The 18,393-nt window shown below is 34.4% G+C and overlaps 1 protein-coding gene across 1 annotated transcript in view; it reads right to left on the bottom strand.

Moving 5' to 3' along the window:
* Positions 1–1,010: 1,010 nt before the first annotated feature.
* Positions 1,011–18,393, bottom strand: part of LOC124532762 (fatty acid synthase-like) — a 43,990-nt gene continuing 26,607 nt past the window's right edge. Inside the window, exons 26-41 of the mRNA XM_047107823.1 lie at positions 18,085–18,215; positions 17,690–17,840; positions 16,554–16,725; positions 15,999–16,111; positions 15,129–15,290; positions 10,811–10,939; positions 10,476–10,555; positions 9,824–9,979; positions 9,452–9,703; positions 9,187–9,340; positions 8,423–8,627; positions 7,877–8,027; positions 7,146–7,308; positions 6,407–6,583; positions 2,395–2,497; positions 1,011–1,759 (exon numbers count right to left, since the gene is read on the bottom strand). Coding sequence (XP_046963779.1) covers positions 1,173–1,759; positions 2,395–2,497; positions 6,407–6,583; positions 7,146–7,308; positions 7,877–8,027; positions 8,423–8,627; positions 9,187–9,340; positions 9,452–9,703; positions 9,824–9,979; positions 10,476–10,555; positions 10,811–10,939; positions 15,129–15,290; positions 15,999–16,111; positions 16,554–16,725; positions 17,690–17,840; positions 18,085–18,215 — 2,886 coding nt within the window. The 3' untranslated portion in view covers positions 1,011–1,172. The remainder of the gene's footprint in view (positions 1,760–2,394; positions 2,498–6,406; positions 6,584–7,145; positions 7,309–7,876; positions 8,028–8,422; positions 8,628–9,186; positions 9,341–9,451; positions 9,704–9,823; positions 9,980–10,475; positions 10,556–10,810; positions 10,940–15,128; positions 15,291–15,998; positions 16,112–16,553; positions 16,726–17,689; positions 17,841–18,084; positions 18,216–18,393) is intronic.

The raw sequence follows: 18,393 nt of genomic DNA, 5'->3' as shown, positions 1-18,393 counted from the left end.
TTAGCTACCGTTGGCAAATCTTTGTTTCAGAGAGCCCACCATCTCTGCGATGCTGAACACCTAGAGGACGAGCTACGACGATCATCATCATGAGCCTAATAAAACCACTGGATGAAGGCCTTCCTCAGGCGTGACATTGAGTCCGATCTTTGGCTTTTCTCATCCACTTCTTACCAGCCCCACCTTCCGTATATCATCTCTCCACCATGCCATAAGGAGTCCTACTCTACGCTTGCCGATTCGCGATCTCTGCTCTAGAACTATCTCACCCTAACGGCTATCAGTTCTACAGATGTGACTGGCCCACTATTACTTCAGCTGGCTAATCCTGTGAGCTATGTCGACCACCCTAGCGTAGTAGTTAATGTTCGTCAGGTTTTAAAAGTAAATTACCCCTCAATACAGCTTACCTTACCTCTCACGCGCGCAACTCGATGCAGTTACTAATCAAATTACTCATGTGCTAGTTTTCGATGAAGGAAACATCAAACACAAATTCTGCTACATGTGTATTCCACTGCATTGGAAGTTGGAACAGCGGGGTGGAATACGTTCCAAACCTTCTCCTAAAAGAGAGAGGAGGCCTTACACTAGTAGTGGGAAATTTACGGGCAGTTGTTGTTGTTGTTGTTATGTTCTAGTTTGTTGTGCTAATTTTGTAAATTAATGTGTAGGCTATATTTAAATTGGATCATTTAAGGTATTTTCAGATGCTATGTCCTTTTATTTTGATCACGCATTTGATAACAATTAAAAAATAAGTATCGAACTGCACCAAACTCAGTTACTTGTCTAGACTAGTTTTTGAAGAAATCAAAATAAATTAATTAAAGAAACAAAGTTTTAATTTTTAAGAATATTTTATATTTATTCACGAGAACTGACATTGAATTACCCAGAAATTACAATCAAATAGAATTAACAAATAAATGTGGCATTTAGAAAATTAAAATGAATATCGATAATTATTAGATATGTCTAGATGAACTGTCAACGCTGAGAATGGAAAAATTTGGCCACTAATACTAGTGTTTAAAACTTAACTAATTATAACACTATACACTTACAATTTAACAAAGACTTATAAGACAATTAATACAAACTTTTAGAACTTAAATTCTACTTTTCCCATTAACAAGTTTAATAAAGAATTAAATTCTTAAATATAAGATTTATTTTGTATTCAATTTTACTTCCTTTGGGCGCTGGTTATCAATTATACTTGTTACATGATCTAAACCAATCTTAGCTCCATCTTGTCCAGCTAGAACGTTATTGATAATATTTGTACAGTCTTTATTCTCAATTATACTGACATGGTTACCTTCTACAAGATGAACCGTCACGGTACCTTCAGTAAATTTGTCCAGACCATAATTCTCTTCGATCAAAAATGGAGGATCTACATTCGGTCGTATCAGAACTATTGGAGCCTTGATCTTCAGTTTTATTTGATCGAGAATCATTTTAAAACGATCGAAACTAGAATTCGCTATCGATTCGACGAATTTATCTGAGTATTTCTTTTTAGCGGGGGCAACTTTTATAGCGTATTTAATTCTATCGTCAAATGATTCGATTTCTTTTAGTTTCTCCATTAGTGTTTCGCTGATGTCGTTTTTCGGTGCGATCATGTCGATTGTTTGACAAATGAGACCGTTCTGTAGCTGAGTATCGCTCGTGGAAGGCATTGTCAAGGTGAGTATGCCATAGAGGAAATCTGGACTGCCGTCTATGCAGAAGACTGTGCCGTTGTGTCCTGAAAGATTTCAATTGACGCTTGTTTCATTAATTCAAATCATTTGTAAAGAATACATTGCCAAAGAAGGCAAATTATTCAATAAAATATTATACAGATGATTAAAAAGCGTGGAGTTAATAATTGCTAATTCCAGGCAGGATATAATTGTATTTAACTAACACGACTTCGTATTTTTAAATATTGAAAAAAATAACTACTGATTTTCTTGGCGGTTCCTCATGGTAGAATCTATATTCCCAATCGGTGGTAGCTTCGCTGAATATTGTTGTTAAATGACAATTAAAAAGCTGTAAATGTTTCTAAACGCCTACTTGAATAAAATATATTTTGATTGTGACAAATTCTTATTTAAAGCGTTGCTAAGAAAATGTTTTAAGTGAAATTACTACACTGTCGGCTTGTTGATTTTATCGAAGTTAATGCGTTAAGTATTACGAAGTTATTTCGCCACAACGTTATACGAGTACAAGAATGAATTGGCAATATAATTATGTTTTACTCTTAGTCAATTATCTTCGCTATTATCTTTATTATTTAAAAACAATCCCAAATCTATGAGTTATGTCATATTCTAAATTCAAATATTATTTGCGCCATAATTAATATTGGATATATTATTTTTATATACAAACCTTCGCTTTCCAGAATGCTTGCCAATTTTAACATGGGCAGGGTACCAAAACTGTATCCGAGAAGAACATATGGACTTCCTGGTTTTAATTTCGATGTTACCGTCTGAAACAAATATTTTGTTAATTACTTCATTCGTTTGATGAAATGATCATTGCCCATTTGGGACACAACATATCCGTATTAATATTATAAATGTGAAAAAGTAGTCTACGTCCTTTCAGACAGTCTCATTTTTTGCCTGACACATGACAACCAACACTCGTAATGATGCACGTGGTGCATCATTACGACGTCCCCAAGTTCCCCTTAGTTTAATTAACATGTCTTAATGAATACTGCTTAGTTTTTTGATTTCCAGGTCCTTGGGATACGTTGTTTTCTGATTTAAAAAAAATCCGTGATATTCATCTTTCAGTCATGCCCAAACATTTTTGAACCCCTAACCATGATGATACATTTGGGGCATCCTAGATATATCGATCATAATTTACCTATGGCATCGATTATTTAGCGTCCTCACAGGATGGACTGTATTTGGAAGTGCGACGTTGCCAGCTTTAGGTTTGTTGTCTCTTTCTTTTCCTATCGCTGTTCTGTACAAACACTTCAACGTTTATTTTGTTTCAATATTCGTAAGGCTTATACATATATACAGATGCCCGATATGTTATAATGTGTAAATACGAATCTTTTGCTTCCTATCCTGGATTACGCCGACGACTGTTATACACATCTCACGGAGGATCAGCGAAAAACTTGGGCGATTTCAAAATTTCTAAATTGGATTCATATTTGGTTTGCCTAAATATGATCGTGTCTCCCATTTTCGCTCTTAGCACAAGTGGCTCTGCCCATAAAACTTCATCGGAATAATTATGTCCTCTCTATCATATTATTTTGTTGTCGTACTTGTTATCTCCTGTGTTTTATTTTTCCTGTATGTCATAAAAATCTACCTACCAAATTTCATATTTACAATAATAAAATGATAGTATTTATAAAAAAATGATTTTTTATTTATGGTATAGGTTGGCGGACGAGCATATGGGCCACCTGATGGTAAGTGGTCACCATCGCCCATAGACATTAACGCTGTAAGAATTATTAACTATTACTTACATCGTCAAAGTGCCACCAACCTTGGGAACTAAGATGTTATGTCCCTTGTGCCTGTAGTTACACTGGCTCACTCACCCTTCAGACTGGAACACAACAATACTGAGTACTGTTGTTTGGCGGTAGAACAACTGATGAGTGGGTGGTACCTACCCAGACGGGCTTGCACAAAGCCCTACCACCAAGTGTTTTGTGAATTTACTGGGAACAGTGTTTTCATTTTATAGTTGGTAGCTTGCAGCCACATAGTACCACCTCAAATAATACTGTATGCCTCAAGATCACTATCGCTCGGCTATTGTACAAGGTTCAATTTTGAGTCCCTTTCTATTTCTGGTATATATAAATGATCTTCCTTTCTATGTTAAAGGTATTTGTGATATAGTATTGTTCACTGACGACACTTCACAGATTTTAAAGGTTGACAAAAAAAAACGGACTATGACGACGTGAACGGTGCATTATCACATATACACAATTGGTTTACAGTAAATAATTTAGTTTTGAATGCTCACAAAACAAAATGTGTAGTTTTTACCCTACCCAATGTTAGAAAGCATAATTATAAGATATCTTGAAACGGTGACCGTCTTGATGTAGCTGCTACTACAGCGTTCTCAGGAATAGAATTGGATTCCAAACTTCAGTGGAGTCCTCATTTATCATCCCTAACAGGAAGACTCAGCTCCGCAACATACGCGTTTAGAAAAGTTAGACAACTAACTGATGTTGATACCGCTCGTCTAGTATATTTTGGTTATTTTCACAATAGTAATATGTCATATGGCATATTACTTTGGGGTAACGCTGCAGATATTGAATCTATCTTTATTTTACAAAAGAGAGCAATCCGGTTTATTTATAATCATGGAGCTAGGGACTCTCTTCGGGATGTTTTTAACAAACTAGGAACACTCACCGTTCCGTCACAGTATATTTACAACAATATTATGTATATTCACAGCAATGTTCATCGTTGTATGTGCACTAGAACTAAGGATAAGCTGATAACGCCAAGTTTCCGACTCCGCAAAGTCAATAAATCCTTCTTGGGGCAAGGTATCCGATTCTATAATAAAATTCCGCAGACATTTTTAACTTTGCCGTTTCGTAAATTCAAATCGTTTGTAAAAAATACATTGGTAAAGAAAGTATATTATTCGAAACAAGATTTTATAGATAAAAGAAAGCGTGGAGGTAATACCTGTTGACTTCCTAGTAGGATATATTAATTTATATAATTGTATTAACTAACATGACTTTGTATTTTTTAAATGTTGAAAAAGAGTAAATACTTAGTTTCTTGCCGTTTCTTCTCGGTAGAATCTACTTTCCGAACCGGTGGTAGCTTGATAGCTTCACTTAATTGTAAAATAACGATTCAAAAGTGTTTGTTAAAGTCTACTTGAATAAAGTTTATTTTGATTTTTGATTATGTTTTTTTGATTGGGCGTTCGTATACAGCTATTGGGCGTCCATATACAGCTATTGGGCGTCCGTATACAGCTATTCGACGTCCGTATACAGCTATTGGGCGTCCGTATACAGCTATTGGGCGTCCGTATACAGCTATTGGGCGTCCGTATACAGCTATTGGGCGTCCGTATACAGCTATTGGGCGTCCGTATACAGCTATTGGGCGTCCGTATATGGCTATTTGGCGCCTGTAAAAAGTACTAAACTTTACGCCGGTTTCTTTACACCGAATAATAAAAACTACCAATCACAGATACCAGAAGATTTAACAGTACAGATACCAATCACGATTTATATAGATGTTGTACAAACTTTCACCCCCTTTTAGTCCCTTAGAAGATGATTTCGTGGATGGAAACTATCCTATCTTCATACCAAATTTAATTTAAATCAGTTAAGCGGATATAGATTCCCTGTACAAACTTCTACTTTCCTTTTTTTATCTCGTTCGGGTATGATTTTGGAGACAAAATTATCCTATGTTCTTCTCTACAATGTCTCCATTCTAAATTTCATCTAAATCGGTTTAAGCGTGAAGAGATAACAGACAGACAGACATACTTTATGTTATTATTATGAATAATTAATATAAATATTAATTATTATAAAATATTTAAAAAAATGAAGAACGTCACGAAGTCCTCGGGAATTCATATATTCATTATTAAATCAAATTATATATTTGATACAATATTAAATAAGTTCCAATAACAATTTATTTCTACACACTGATGTAAAACAAACAATAATCAAGCACCGAATAGGTATTATGCAAGTCGTAAGTGAAATGAGCGAGACGGCAACGTCGCAATTTTGGACGCCAAATAAGCGAATCCGTAGTCAGGAATTCCCCTTGATATACTGTGTGCGATATACGCGCTGCGGCAGCGCCTCACCTGCGCGGTGATTTCTTCGGGAACTTTTCAATATTTTATTTCAACTATTTTAAGCGAATTTTAGCTTCCGTCGATTTTTGTACTACGGCTAGCTAGGATGAATAGGACCACAGTGCCACCGGCTAAAAAAGTGGCGTCCGGTATACGGACGCCAAAAGCAGGTGGACGCCAGTTTAAATGCATTTTCGCCTTCAGTGGACGGCCAATTGTTTGCGGGATAAATATATATATATATATATATATATATATATATATATATATATATATATATATATATATATGTATGTATATATATATTCAATATAAACATATTTTCATTATGCTATACACTAATCAGATTGTTTTTTTATGCTATTGGTTGGCGAACGAACATATGAGTCACCTGATGGTAAATGGTCATGGTCCGCCCATAGACAATGAAACTTTAACTAAATGGGTTTGGAATCTTCCATATAAGGAATAATGTGCAACAATATAAAGAGATAAAAATTTGTAAAAATATTAAATTCGTTTGTGTCAATACCTTGTGCAATCTATTGACTAAGTTCTCCAAGGTATCCCTCTTTTCTTCATTGCCATACTGCAAGGCACAAATCTTGATCTTAAGCCTACGACATAAGGTCGTCATTCCCGCAGCACAACCTTCGATACCAGGCAGCATGAACATTATCGACTCCTTGTCATCAACTGACATGTCAGACTGTAAAAAAAACTTGATTTTGAATACTGTTCAATTAAATCAATTCTAGTTTAAGGTTTTTTTTTTTTAATTCAATCACTTATAATATGTATAATATTAAGTTTATAATAGGTTGTGCCCGTTACTTCGTGTGTGTTTTAATTTAAAGTAAGTAAAGTTAAGTAACAGCCCGTAAATTTCCATTATGGAGAGGGCTTGGAACATATTCGTGTTTTAATTTAAGTCTTTATTATGTAATCTATCTTCCAGCGAGTTTTTTTATAATTTTTGTCTGTCTGTCTTTTTCTTCCACTGGGAAAAAGCTGATGCAATAAGGAGTAATTATGTTACAACAATAATTATTTTGTTTAATTGAAATGCGCATGAATTCGCGGACACAACTAATTTCATCAGAAAAATATATTATAAAAGCATTTGCCAATCCTAATTTGGACTTTATATATTTAAAACCACCGTTCAATATTGTTTGGCATAACATTATACAATGGCGGGTGTACCAATTATTTGTAATTCCTTACAGGAGTGTTCTATGTATGATATTTCTTAGCTAAAATTTCCTTACCTCAGAGCCATCGCTAACCATGGATGGCATGTGTATGAAAGGTTTCGACGCCATAGTTTCATCACCAAAGTTCCTCATTAGGACTTTGAGACCGGCGGTCTCATCAAGGATGACAGATTTTGGCGAAGAAGATGTTGCTCTTTGAGCTGTCAGTTCTTCCAACCTGTTGGCATATTTCAAGTTACGATTTAATTATAAAGTTTTGTGATGATCAAAGATTGGAAAAGTGATTTTTCAACAGAGATATGTTTGATGAATATTACATAATCATTTTTAATGATGAGGAGCTGAAATGGCCCTGTGGTTAGAATGCGTGCGGCTTAACCGATGATTTCAGGTTCTAACCCAGGCAAGCACCACTATAAATATGTGCTTTAATTTGTGTTTATAATTCATCTCGTGCTCGGCGGTGAAAGAAAACATCGAGAGGAAACCTGCATGTGTCTAATCTCATTGATATTCTGCCACATGTGCATTCCATCAACCCGCATTGGAACAGCGTTATGGAATATGTTCCAAACCCTCTCCTTAATGGGAGAGGAAGCCTTAGCCCAGCAGTGGGAAATTTAAGGGCTGTTATTTCACTTTTTCTTTTTATTAATGATCAGTTCTGTCATTTATAGTCTACAAGTAATTAAATTTTGTCAGCAATAAGGCTAGGCTATAACATACATTATATAATGCAATTACAAAATTGTATAATTCACAATAAGTAAGAAATAAAAATAAACCTTGCGAATGTCAAGGTTCTGATATCTTGCGCTGTCAGGAATATCTCGAATTCCCGCTCTAAAGTTTGTTTGATCTCGACCGCCATCATGCTGTCCATGCCCAGTTCAGCAAGAGCCACTTGCTGGGAGACTGTCTTTAAATCTTTAATACCTAGGAATTAGAAATTGTAATGTGTTAGCACGAATAATTCAGTGAGATTCTTATTAGTACTTTAGTAAGAAATTGTTATATGTCAAAAATTTATAATGTGGTTTAAATTGTTTTTTTTTTTATTATATCAGAAATCTGTCATTTATGTACCAATTTTGAATTTTTTTTTTGGATGGACCATTTCTATTTTAATGAAAAATTAAAATTTCGATATTTTATCGTTAAAATGTTATTTCCATAAGTCCTAAAACTTGATCATGTATCAAATTGATCAAAACTTAAAATGTATAAATTATAGACTTTGTATTTTTTATGACGAGAGTGAAATTAACCCAATATAAACTCAATTTATCTTTATTATTCTTTTTTGTATTCTTTTATTTTGCTATTCTTACCCATGATCTGCGCAACTGCATCAACAACACTATCACAACCGGAACCCCCGATCCTCTTTTCGGCTACCACTATCGAGGACACTATAACGGCATCCTGTTTCAAAAACTTGTCGAGGGACAGCAGACAGGAGGAAATCCTTTGCTGTAAAGTTCCGCCGATTTCCAATTGAACGTCTTCATCTTGCATGTCTGCCACGAGACCAACCTAAAAAAAGTTTGGAAGGTTTGTTTAAAGCTTATTATATGGTTATTGTAATCGATCAAGGTAATAATTGAAGTAGTTATTTATATATTACCATATTGAACACATGAATAATTGTCAATTTGAGTTTCCTATATCAATAAATTAAATTGAATTGCAGGTTGTCCTGTAAAATATTGACCCATATTGTGATTGATTGTTATAATAAGATTCAGCTAATGCAATCATTTAATTTCAAATAATATGAGAGCAACTCAAATAACCGACTAATAAGCTTAATGAAAGTTTGTGTTTGATGGTTGGCCTTGCATAGCTTAGCATGGATGTGGATGGATATAGAGGTAGAGGATGACCAAAGAAAATATAGATGGATTGTGTGAAAGAAGATATGGTTAGAGAAAATATTATTTATAAGATGACATCCGACAGAGAAGTATGGAAGGAGAAGACATATTCGCCGACCTCAGATACAATTGGGATTAGGGCAGGAAGATGATTAATTAAGAGCGTTGACTTGAACCCATCACCAATTAGTCAACCCCTCTGCCAATAAGACACTCACGTCACCAATAGCACCCCACTGCACGGCGAGCGCGGGGAGGCCGAGCTTCTTTCTCGACTCGCAGATCCTCTCCATGACGGAGTTGGAGAAGCCGTAGTTGGTCTGACCAGGGTTGCCACGACCGCAAGATACGGATGAGAATATCACAAAGTCCCTAGAGGATACCGAAATATAATAAATATATAAGAAACGAAAGACAAAACAATCAGTTAAATATAATCAATTGTATAACACTACACCAATAATGTTAAGGTAGAAAACTCACTTCAACTTTGGACACATTTTCTTTGACAGTTTATCCAAATTCATCGTAGCCAGTGCTTTGGGAGCGAACGATATTTTAAATGTCTCGGGAGTCTGATTCAGGAATATTGAATCTTTCAATATCACTGCCAAGTTGAATATCGCCTCAACTGCTCCCATAGCGTTCGCCATCTTCAACATTTGTTCACATCCTTCCTCAGTTGTGACATCGTGCGTTGAAATTTGTACATCGGCTCCGTAGCCCTTCCATGCTCTGTTAATAGGGACATTTTGTCAAAGATTACACATTATAGATTTTACATAAACCAAAACCAAATCATCTCCCATTGACATAAACTGACGAATATAATTGTAATGAGCAAATATTACCAACCTCAGCCGAGAAGATTGATAACCATTACTAATTCCTCTCCTTGAGGTGAGTAACACTTTCCTGGCTCCCCTCATGATGAGCCAATCTGCAAGCTCCAGACCGAAGCCACCAAGACCTCCCACAACAATGTATACTAATTCTTCATCACACATGTACCTAGACGGTAAAAAATCTTCATTAAGTCTATATGAAAAGTATAACCAGTGGCGTAGGTATCGTAGGGCAATGGTGGCAAACAGGGCCCTAGAGTACAATGGGGCCTCTAAACTAAACCTTAAGCTTCTGAAGCTAGAAAATCATGACCCTGTGCAGAAAATTTCCTATTTGTTATCTATAATTTTAAAGGGTAATTATTAGTGAAGGAGGAGGCGAGGGCCCAATTATTTCTCTATGCATCGGGGCTACGCCACTGAGTATAACTTATTTGGTTTGTATATAAAATAATATAGGTAAATATATTTTAGTCAAACGTTTAAAGATTAGTTCAAATACGATATTAATGAAGCAATAGTCTTTCTCTTCATTTATGTATTCAACTTATTTAGCGTACTCTATTTCAGTGTTGACTGACAGATCATATCAGATCAGGTCAGGAATATGTTTTATTAATTTCATTAAAAGAAAAATCCTTTCCCAAACTTCAATTACGTACCTAGGTACAGCTTCCATGCATATGTTCTGTGGTTTTGTGAAACGAATACCTCGTTCCTCATCACGAATTTTGATAATCACCTGGAATAAATTTGTTTATGAATAACGTACATTTTGCTAACTTACGACATTAAGTAGCTTGTGTGAAATTGCAAACAAAATATCATGACATCTATACTAGATGTCTAATGCTTCGTAATTAATAATTAAAGGGTTAGGGTCATATTATGTAACAGTGCTAATGATAATATATTAATAGGTAATGACTATCACAAAAATGCATACGATAAAAATGAATACTCTTTTCGGATGGAGTCAAATCATTTTAGAGCTTACCTTTCCGATGTGCTTTCCAGCAGCCATATATCTGAATGCTGTCTCGATTTGGTTTTTCTCAAAAGTGCAGTGCGTTAGTGGACGGACAGCACCGCACATAATGCCAGATAAGAGTAAATCTTGAAGAGTCTGCCAAAAATTACAGCATTTATAAGAACTGATAAATAAAATTTTAACAAAAAGAAAAACCGACTTCAAACAAAACAGTATTTTATAAAACAAATTAAAATGCACTAAAAAGTAATAAAAATAATTGCATATTTAACAAATTTTTGAGAGTCCTCCTAGGCAAAATGAAATGAAAAATATTAGACTACTTAAAAGTCGATTTACGATTACATAACGTAGTTATAGTTATTGTTATATTTGGAGCCGGTGTCAGCCACAGGCACACGTTCAACAATCAAAAGAAAGAATACGATGCGATACGAGCCTCTTGATTGACCCAGTATAATATCGTATAAAAGGTAATTTGTAAGAAACATTTCTTAAAGTATTCTCAATTCAATTCAATTCAATTCTCAAAAAAGGGTTGGCTGACACCGACTCCAAATATAGCAATAATTATAACTACATTATATAATCGACTTTTAAGTAGTCTAATATTTTTCATTTCATTTTACCTAGGAGGACTCTCAAAAATTTGTTAAATATGCAATTATTTTTATTACTTTTTAGTGCATTTTAATTTGTTTTATAAAATACTATTTTGTTTGAAGTCGGTTTTTCTTTTTGTTAAAATTTTATTTATTTTTTGATTTTAAGTGAAGCTGATGTAGACTAACATTATTTTGTTAATATAGATAGATTAAGCGTGCCGTTTATATGAATCAGAAACTACTTCAGGGACAATTTCAAAATAACCTTTCGAATAAAGCAAAAATAGACTTTCGAAAATGCGGCTTTAATACGTCATGCGGCATAAACTACAAGGTACCACCCTCGAATGAGCTGTAATCGACCTCAGTAAAAAAACTTTGCAAAAGAGCTATTCGTATGCTATGCAATTATAAATAATTTAACTTCTGACCATTGTGGTCAGAAGTTTTCATTAAAACACAAAGAAATAAATCATTTAAAAAAAATAACATACAGGCCAATAACGGCTAACAAATTACATTGTTTTAAAGATATTGTGGCGTATAAATTGTCTAATCTAGATCTTACGACACAGGATCCAAATGAGCTTTATAATTCGTTTTTTGAAGTAATACTAAAAGAATTTAACAATATATTTAAAATGAAATCATGTTATAGTAACACAAAATTAAAGTTTAGTGACTGGGCTACTGTTGGTATTTATAAAAGTAGAAATAAATTATACGACTTATATGATATGAGGCGGTGGAATCGAAGCGTAGCCTTTTTAGAATACGTCATTAAATATTCCAAAATTTTTAAAACAGTATGCATTTCTACTAAGTCCTTATATTTAAAGAAAAAAATCCTGAATTCTGATAATAGAATTAAAGCCACATGGGATGTTATTAGTAGTGTTAGTGGAAAACCCAAAAAGGAAATGATACCAATAGAATTGAACACAGGTAGTAGATACACGAGTTCTGAATTAGAGGTTGCTAATTTATTTGAATCATTTTTTGATAAAGTACCCCATAAAATAACATTTCATTTAAAATCATCTACATCAAATGCAGCTAGGTTATTAAATAATAGTGTTTCTAAATGCGTTATTGATTTTTCATTTGAAACGGTTTCTGCAATAGATGTCATAAAAGTATTTAAAACTATAAATATTAAAAAAACTAACGACATATGGGGCATTTCGGTAAAATTTTTTAATAACATCATATACGATATTGCTCCGTATATAGCAGTAATTTTTAACAAGAGTTTGGACACGGGTTCATTTCCTAACTTGTTAAAATGTAGTAAAGTTTTACCACTTTTTAAAACTGGAAACAGAAGCGATCCCGGTAATTACAGGCCTATTTCAATACTCCCATCTTTAAGTAAAATTTTCGAAAAAATTATTTTAAATCAACTTCTCGTCCATTTCGGTACAAATGCTATTTTTCATGGTGAGCAATTCGGTTTTAGAAGAGGTCGCTCGACAACTGATGCGGGAATTGCGCTTCTCAAACATATTTACGATGCTTGGGAGAAATCACAGAACGCTATTGGAGTATTCTGTGATTTATCTAAAGCATTCGATTGTGTAGAACACGAAACGCTTCTTTATAAGCTCAAATATTACGGTGTTAAAGGTAAAGCTCTTGATCTCATCGCTTCATATTTAAGTCAAAGAATCCAGCAAGTTTTCATTAATGGAATAAAGTCTTCTGGATCTACGTTAAAAATGGGAGTTCCACAAGGTTCAATTTTGGGTCCCTTTCTATTCCTAGTATATATAAATGATCTTCCTTTCTATGTTAAGGGTATTTGTGATATAGTGTTGTTTGCTGACGATACTTCACTGATTTTTAAGGTTGACAGGAAAAAAAATGACTATGACGATGTGAACGGTGCATTATCACAGATACACAATTGGTTTACAGTAAATAATTTAGTTTTGAATGCTCAAAAAACAAAATGTGTAGTTTTTACCCTACCTAATGTTAGCAAGCAAAATTATAATATATCTTTAAATGGTGACCGTCTTGAAGTAGCTGATACTACGGTGTTTTTAGGAATAGAATTGGATTCCAGACTTCAGTGGACCTCTCATTTATCATCCCTAACAGGAAGACTCAGCTCCGCAACATACGCGGTTAGAAAAGTTAGACAACTAACTGATATTGATACCGCTCGTTTAGTTTATTTTGGTTATTTTCACAGTATTATGTCATATGGCATATTACTTTGGGGTAACGCTGCAGATATTGAATCTGTCTTTATTTTACAAAAGAGAGCAATTCGGTTTATTTATAATCTTGGAGCTAGAGACTCTCTTCGGGATGTTTTTAACAGAGTAGGAATACTTACTGTTGCGTCGCAATATATTTACAACAATATCATGTATATTCACAGTAACATTGATCACTTTGATAAAATCAGTGATAATCATTGTATATGCACTAGAAGTAAGGATAAACTTATAACGCAAAGTTTCCGACTCCGCAAAGTCAATGGATCCTTCTTGGGGCAAGGTATCCGTTTCTATAATAAAATTCCGCAGAAATTTTTAACTTTGCCGTTTAGTAAATTCAAATCGTTTGTTAAAAATACATTGGTAGAAAAAGCATACTATTCGATACAAGATTTTGTAGATGATAAAAAAGCGTGGAGTTAATACCTGTTGACTTCCAAGCAGGATACATTAATTGAAATAATTGTATTTAATTAACATGACGTTGTATTTTTTAAATGTTAAAAAAGAGTAACTACTGAGTTTCTTGCCGGTTCTTCTCGGTAGAATCTACTTTCCGAACCGGTGGTAGCTTCACTTAATTGTAAAATGACGATTCAAAAGTGCTTATAAAAGCCTACTTGAATAAAGTTTATTTTGATTTTGATTTTGATTTTATGTCGTACATCATATGACATCACATCATATACACAAAATTTGATTAAAGACAGAAAGAAATTCTGCCCCAAATCGCACCCTAACTGTAAGCCGTTTAGGAGTTCCGTCAATACATAGTATAAAACAAAGTCGCTTTCTCTGTCCCTATATCTTTATAACTACGCAACGGATTTTGATGCGGTTTTTTTAATAGATAGTGTAATTTAAGGGGAAGGTTTGTGTATATAATAAATGAACAATATAGTAAAGAAACACTGACAATTTTAGAAGTTTGCAATGTGATGTCGTAAATAAACAAATTCTTTAGTATATTTAGTATCAGTATTGCACCCGTGAGAAGTCGGGGCGTAACCAATAAATAAAAGATTCGACCGAGTATTGCTAACGTGCTCCTCAGAATTGTTCCGTTCCCTCCCGTTCCCTTAATTTGTCATGGATCCTGTGCTCAGAACCTTACCAAACTTTCACCAAACTACCCTTAAAGTATATCCTTTATAATAAAAAAAGAATCATCAAAATTGGTTAACGTGATTTTGAGTTATTCACCTATTTGTCGCGCATATACATAATGCAAATTTAAGACTTATGTCGTTTTCATACGGATGCCATCATCGGAAAAAAATAAAAAAAAAATGGAACCGCACGGGAAGCACTACCTTTCAAACAAAAAAAAATTATCAAAATCGGTCCACCCAGTAAAAAGTTATGAAGTAACAAACATAAAAAAAAAAAAAAAAAAAAAAAAAACAGACGAATTGATAACCTCCTCCTTTTGAAAGTCGGTTGAAAATGGTATTAATTATGTAAATTTAAAAAACATCTCGTTTGGTTTACCTTTCTAAAATCTTCGCCTTGGTCGAAGATGAAGTCCAACATAATTCCGTGGAAGGATATTTCTTTGTGGAACGCGGACATGCCAATGAGTGTGTTGTTGCCGATGTCGAACTTACCGATTTCTAGGAAACGACCACGATAACCAAGACAGCGAATTGAAGCCTGAAAATCCATAAAAGTTAATTTAATTTTTTCTACTTTGAATTCATATTAATGCTGAATGATTTTATTTAATGATAACCCTTGAGGAGTTACTACTTGAGGAGAGAGAGGAAATACTATTTGAGAAGTTCATACGCAAGACTGAAGGCTGATCATGCTTTAACGGCAGTGTATATACTTTACTCACTATGTTTTATTCAAAGAATGAATTATAAGTAACTAAAACACAAATCAGAGATTTGAGACGCTCTCGTCAGTAAACTGATTTAAGTGTTTATTGACTTCCAAGCAGGATATATTAATTTAAATAATTGTATTTAATTAACATGGCTTTGTATTTTTTAAATGTTGAAAAAGAGTAACTACTGAGTTTCTTGCCGGTTCTTCTTGGTAGAATCTACTTTCCAAACCGGTGGTAGCTTCACTTAATTATAAAATGACGATTAAAAAGTGCTTGTAAAAGCCTACTTGAATAAAATTTATTTTTAATTTGATTTATATAATTTAAGATTATAGTACAGGCAGTGCCTTGGTCGCTTACTATTTTTTATTTAAAGTTACACCAATAAGAAACTCAGCTTATTAGTGTAACTTCTTTCTTAAGGTATACTTATAGTAGTAGGAGGAATATTTTCCACTTTTATTGTCATAATGTTAGATTTGTTCTCGATTACAAATATAATATAAAAAAATAATGTACCACATTACCTGTAATTTATCATCCGCCAAAGAATTAAGTACTAAGTCCACTCCTCTACCGTTCGTTTCTATCCTGACCATGTCTTCGAAGGACGTGTCACGAGAGTTACCAATATGACTATCTGTAAGAAATACATAAGAAGATAAGCCAGTATATCCATACATACAACAAACAACAACAACAGCCTGTTAATTTCCCACTGCTGGGCTAAAGTCTCCACGCGGTTCCAATGCGGGTTGATGGAATACACATTTGGCAGAATTTCTTTGAAATTAGACACATGTAGATTTCCTCGCGATGTTTCCCTTCACCATCGAGCACGAAATGAATTATAAACACAAATTAAGCACATGAATATTCAGTGGTGCTCGCCTAGGTTTGAACCCGCAATCATCGGTTAAGATGCATGCGTTCTAACCACTGGGCCAAACTCAGCTCCCAATATCAAACTCTATCTCTAATATGCAAAGACGAAAGGTTGTCTTGTTAGAGAAAATTGTTTCGTTATTTTCCGAAAATATATACTTGTAATCTTTTTATCTTAACCATTTTTCTATATTTACCTTTAAGTTGAGGGAAAAGCCTCTTAATAAAGGCTCGTTTCTCCGGAGTACCAACCGTTGTGAACACTTCACATCCGAATTGAAGAGCGACGCTGATGGCGGCCTGACCAACACCACCAGAACCGGCGTGGATCAAAATAGACTCGCCTCTTTGGATCTGGCCTACCATCACCTGTTCAAGTGGTACATTAAATTTGATTGTAATTATAATCTATGCATATTATAAAATTGGAGTGTCTGTTTGTATATTAAAATAGCCCTTTTTTACTCAATACATATGTATTTATACATGGTACATATACCAAAACAACATTTTTTACAACTTTTGTCGGTCTGTCTGTCTGTCAGTTTGTTCCGGCTAATCTCTGGAATGGCAGATAACTGATATAAAAGGAAATAACTTAGGCTACAATACTTTTTTTTGTTAAATTCAAGCGCGTACTAGGTCGTGGGTACAGCTAGTTATTAATAAGCAATGCACTGAACATAACAAAAAGTTGTCATATTCTTGTATTTTTACTTTTTTTTCCTACAGTAATACCTTGATATGCATGTTAGAAAAACTTTCCCAATGTTATCATTTTGTTTATGTCGTAAGTTTCTGGGAAAAAACTATTGTAAATACGTATATATTATTAACATCAGTTTATAAAATAGTGAAGTGTATATTTGTGTAGTTTCAAGTTTTGTATTTCATTGTGTTTGTCAGGCATCGAATAATACAATTCAAAGAACTCAATTTCAATATAAAAAGTTTTCCCTGTGGTACTTTTCGTCAAAAATATTTCGAGACCTGGGAAAAATCTCAACATGGTTATAGGATATAATCTAAAGCATACATATATATGGAAGAGACATCAATACGAAATCGGAAGTGGCGTTCCCAATCTTTTGATTTTGTACTCAGCTATCAACTGAATGAATTGACGTTAATGGCAAGAGCGCCCAGAGCTCCGGTAAGTATGGTTTATTATTGGTCCATTTGTTCACAGGAAGTATTTAAATAAATTTCCTATCTTATATTGTGGATAACAAGCACAATATAATACTGATTGTTCACGGAAATCCTTTGATTCTTCTCTCTTAGAAATATTACATTGGTGTACTAGTACTACATCATTTTAAAAGTAACTTACCAAGGCATAGTAGACAGTTCCGTAAGCCACAGGTACGCTAGCAGCTTCTTCGAAAGTCCATTCATCTGGGAAGCTCCATAGAAGCGCCTTCTCTCCTACCACCATGTTAGCCAAACCGCTGTTTCTCACCATGCCCATAACTCGGGTGCCACTAATAAATAAATATGAGACAACAACACATATATTACTCTGATCCCAATATTAGTAGCTAAACTACTTGTGTTGTGGAAAATTAGAAGTAACGGCGGTACCACAAATACCTGGACCCAAAACAACATAGAAAACTAATGATAATCTACATCGACTCGGCCGGGAATCGAACCCGGAATCTCGGAGCGGCGTACCCACTACAACGTACAACACTTTAGCAATATTGTCTTCAAGTTAGGACTTACTTGCAAGTTCTTCCGACGATTTCAAATCCCTGTACGCACTCTTGCGCAAGTCTGCCTTTTGCGACGGCGTCGACTGATACGCGCCCCATTGCCGTCATAATGTCGCGGAAGTTTAAAGCTGTGCAGTATACCTGCATTGAAAAAGTACCTATTTTTATATATGCGTCACAGCATCAGATAATTAAGTACTTTGATTATAATCACTTAGTTTAAAGATTTGATTCTGGATGGCCAGTGATACAAGCTTTTTGTCATGTTAGAAAAACATGGAATTTCAGCTGTCAGGAAGGATTATAAAGGAAGGAAATA

Source organism: Vanessa cardui, chromosome 10 (genome assembly GCF_905220365.1).
Source record: "Vanessa cardui chromosome 10, ilVanCard2.1, whole genome shotgun sequence".
Classification (NCBI taxonomy): Eukaryota; Metazoa; Arthropoda; class Insecta; order Lepidoptera; family Nymphalidae; genus Vanessa; species Vanessa cardui.
This window is presented reverse-complemented; position numbering and strand designations above follow the sequence as displayed.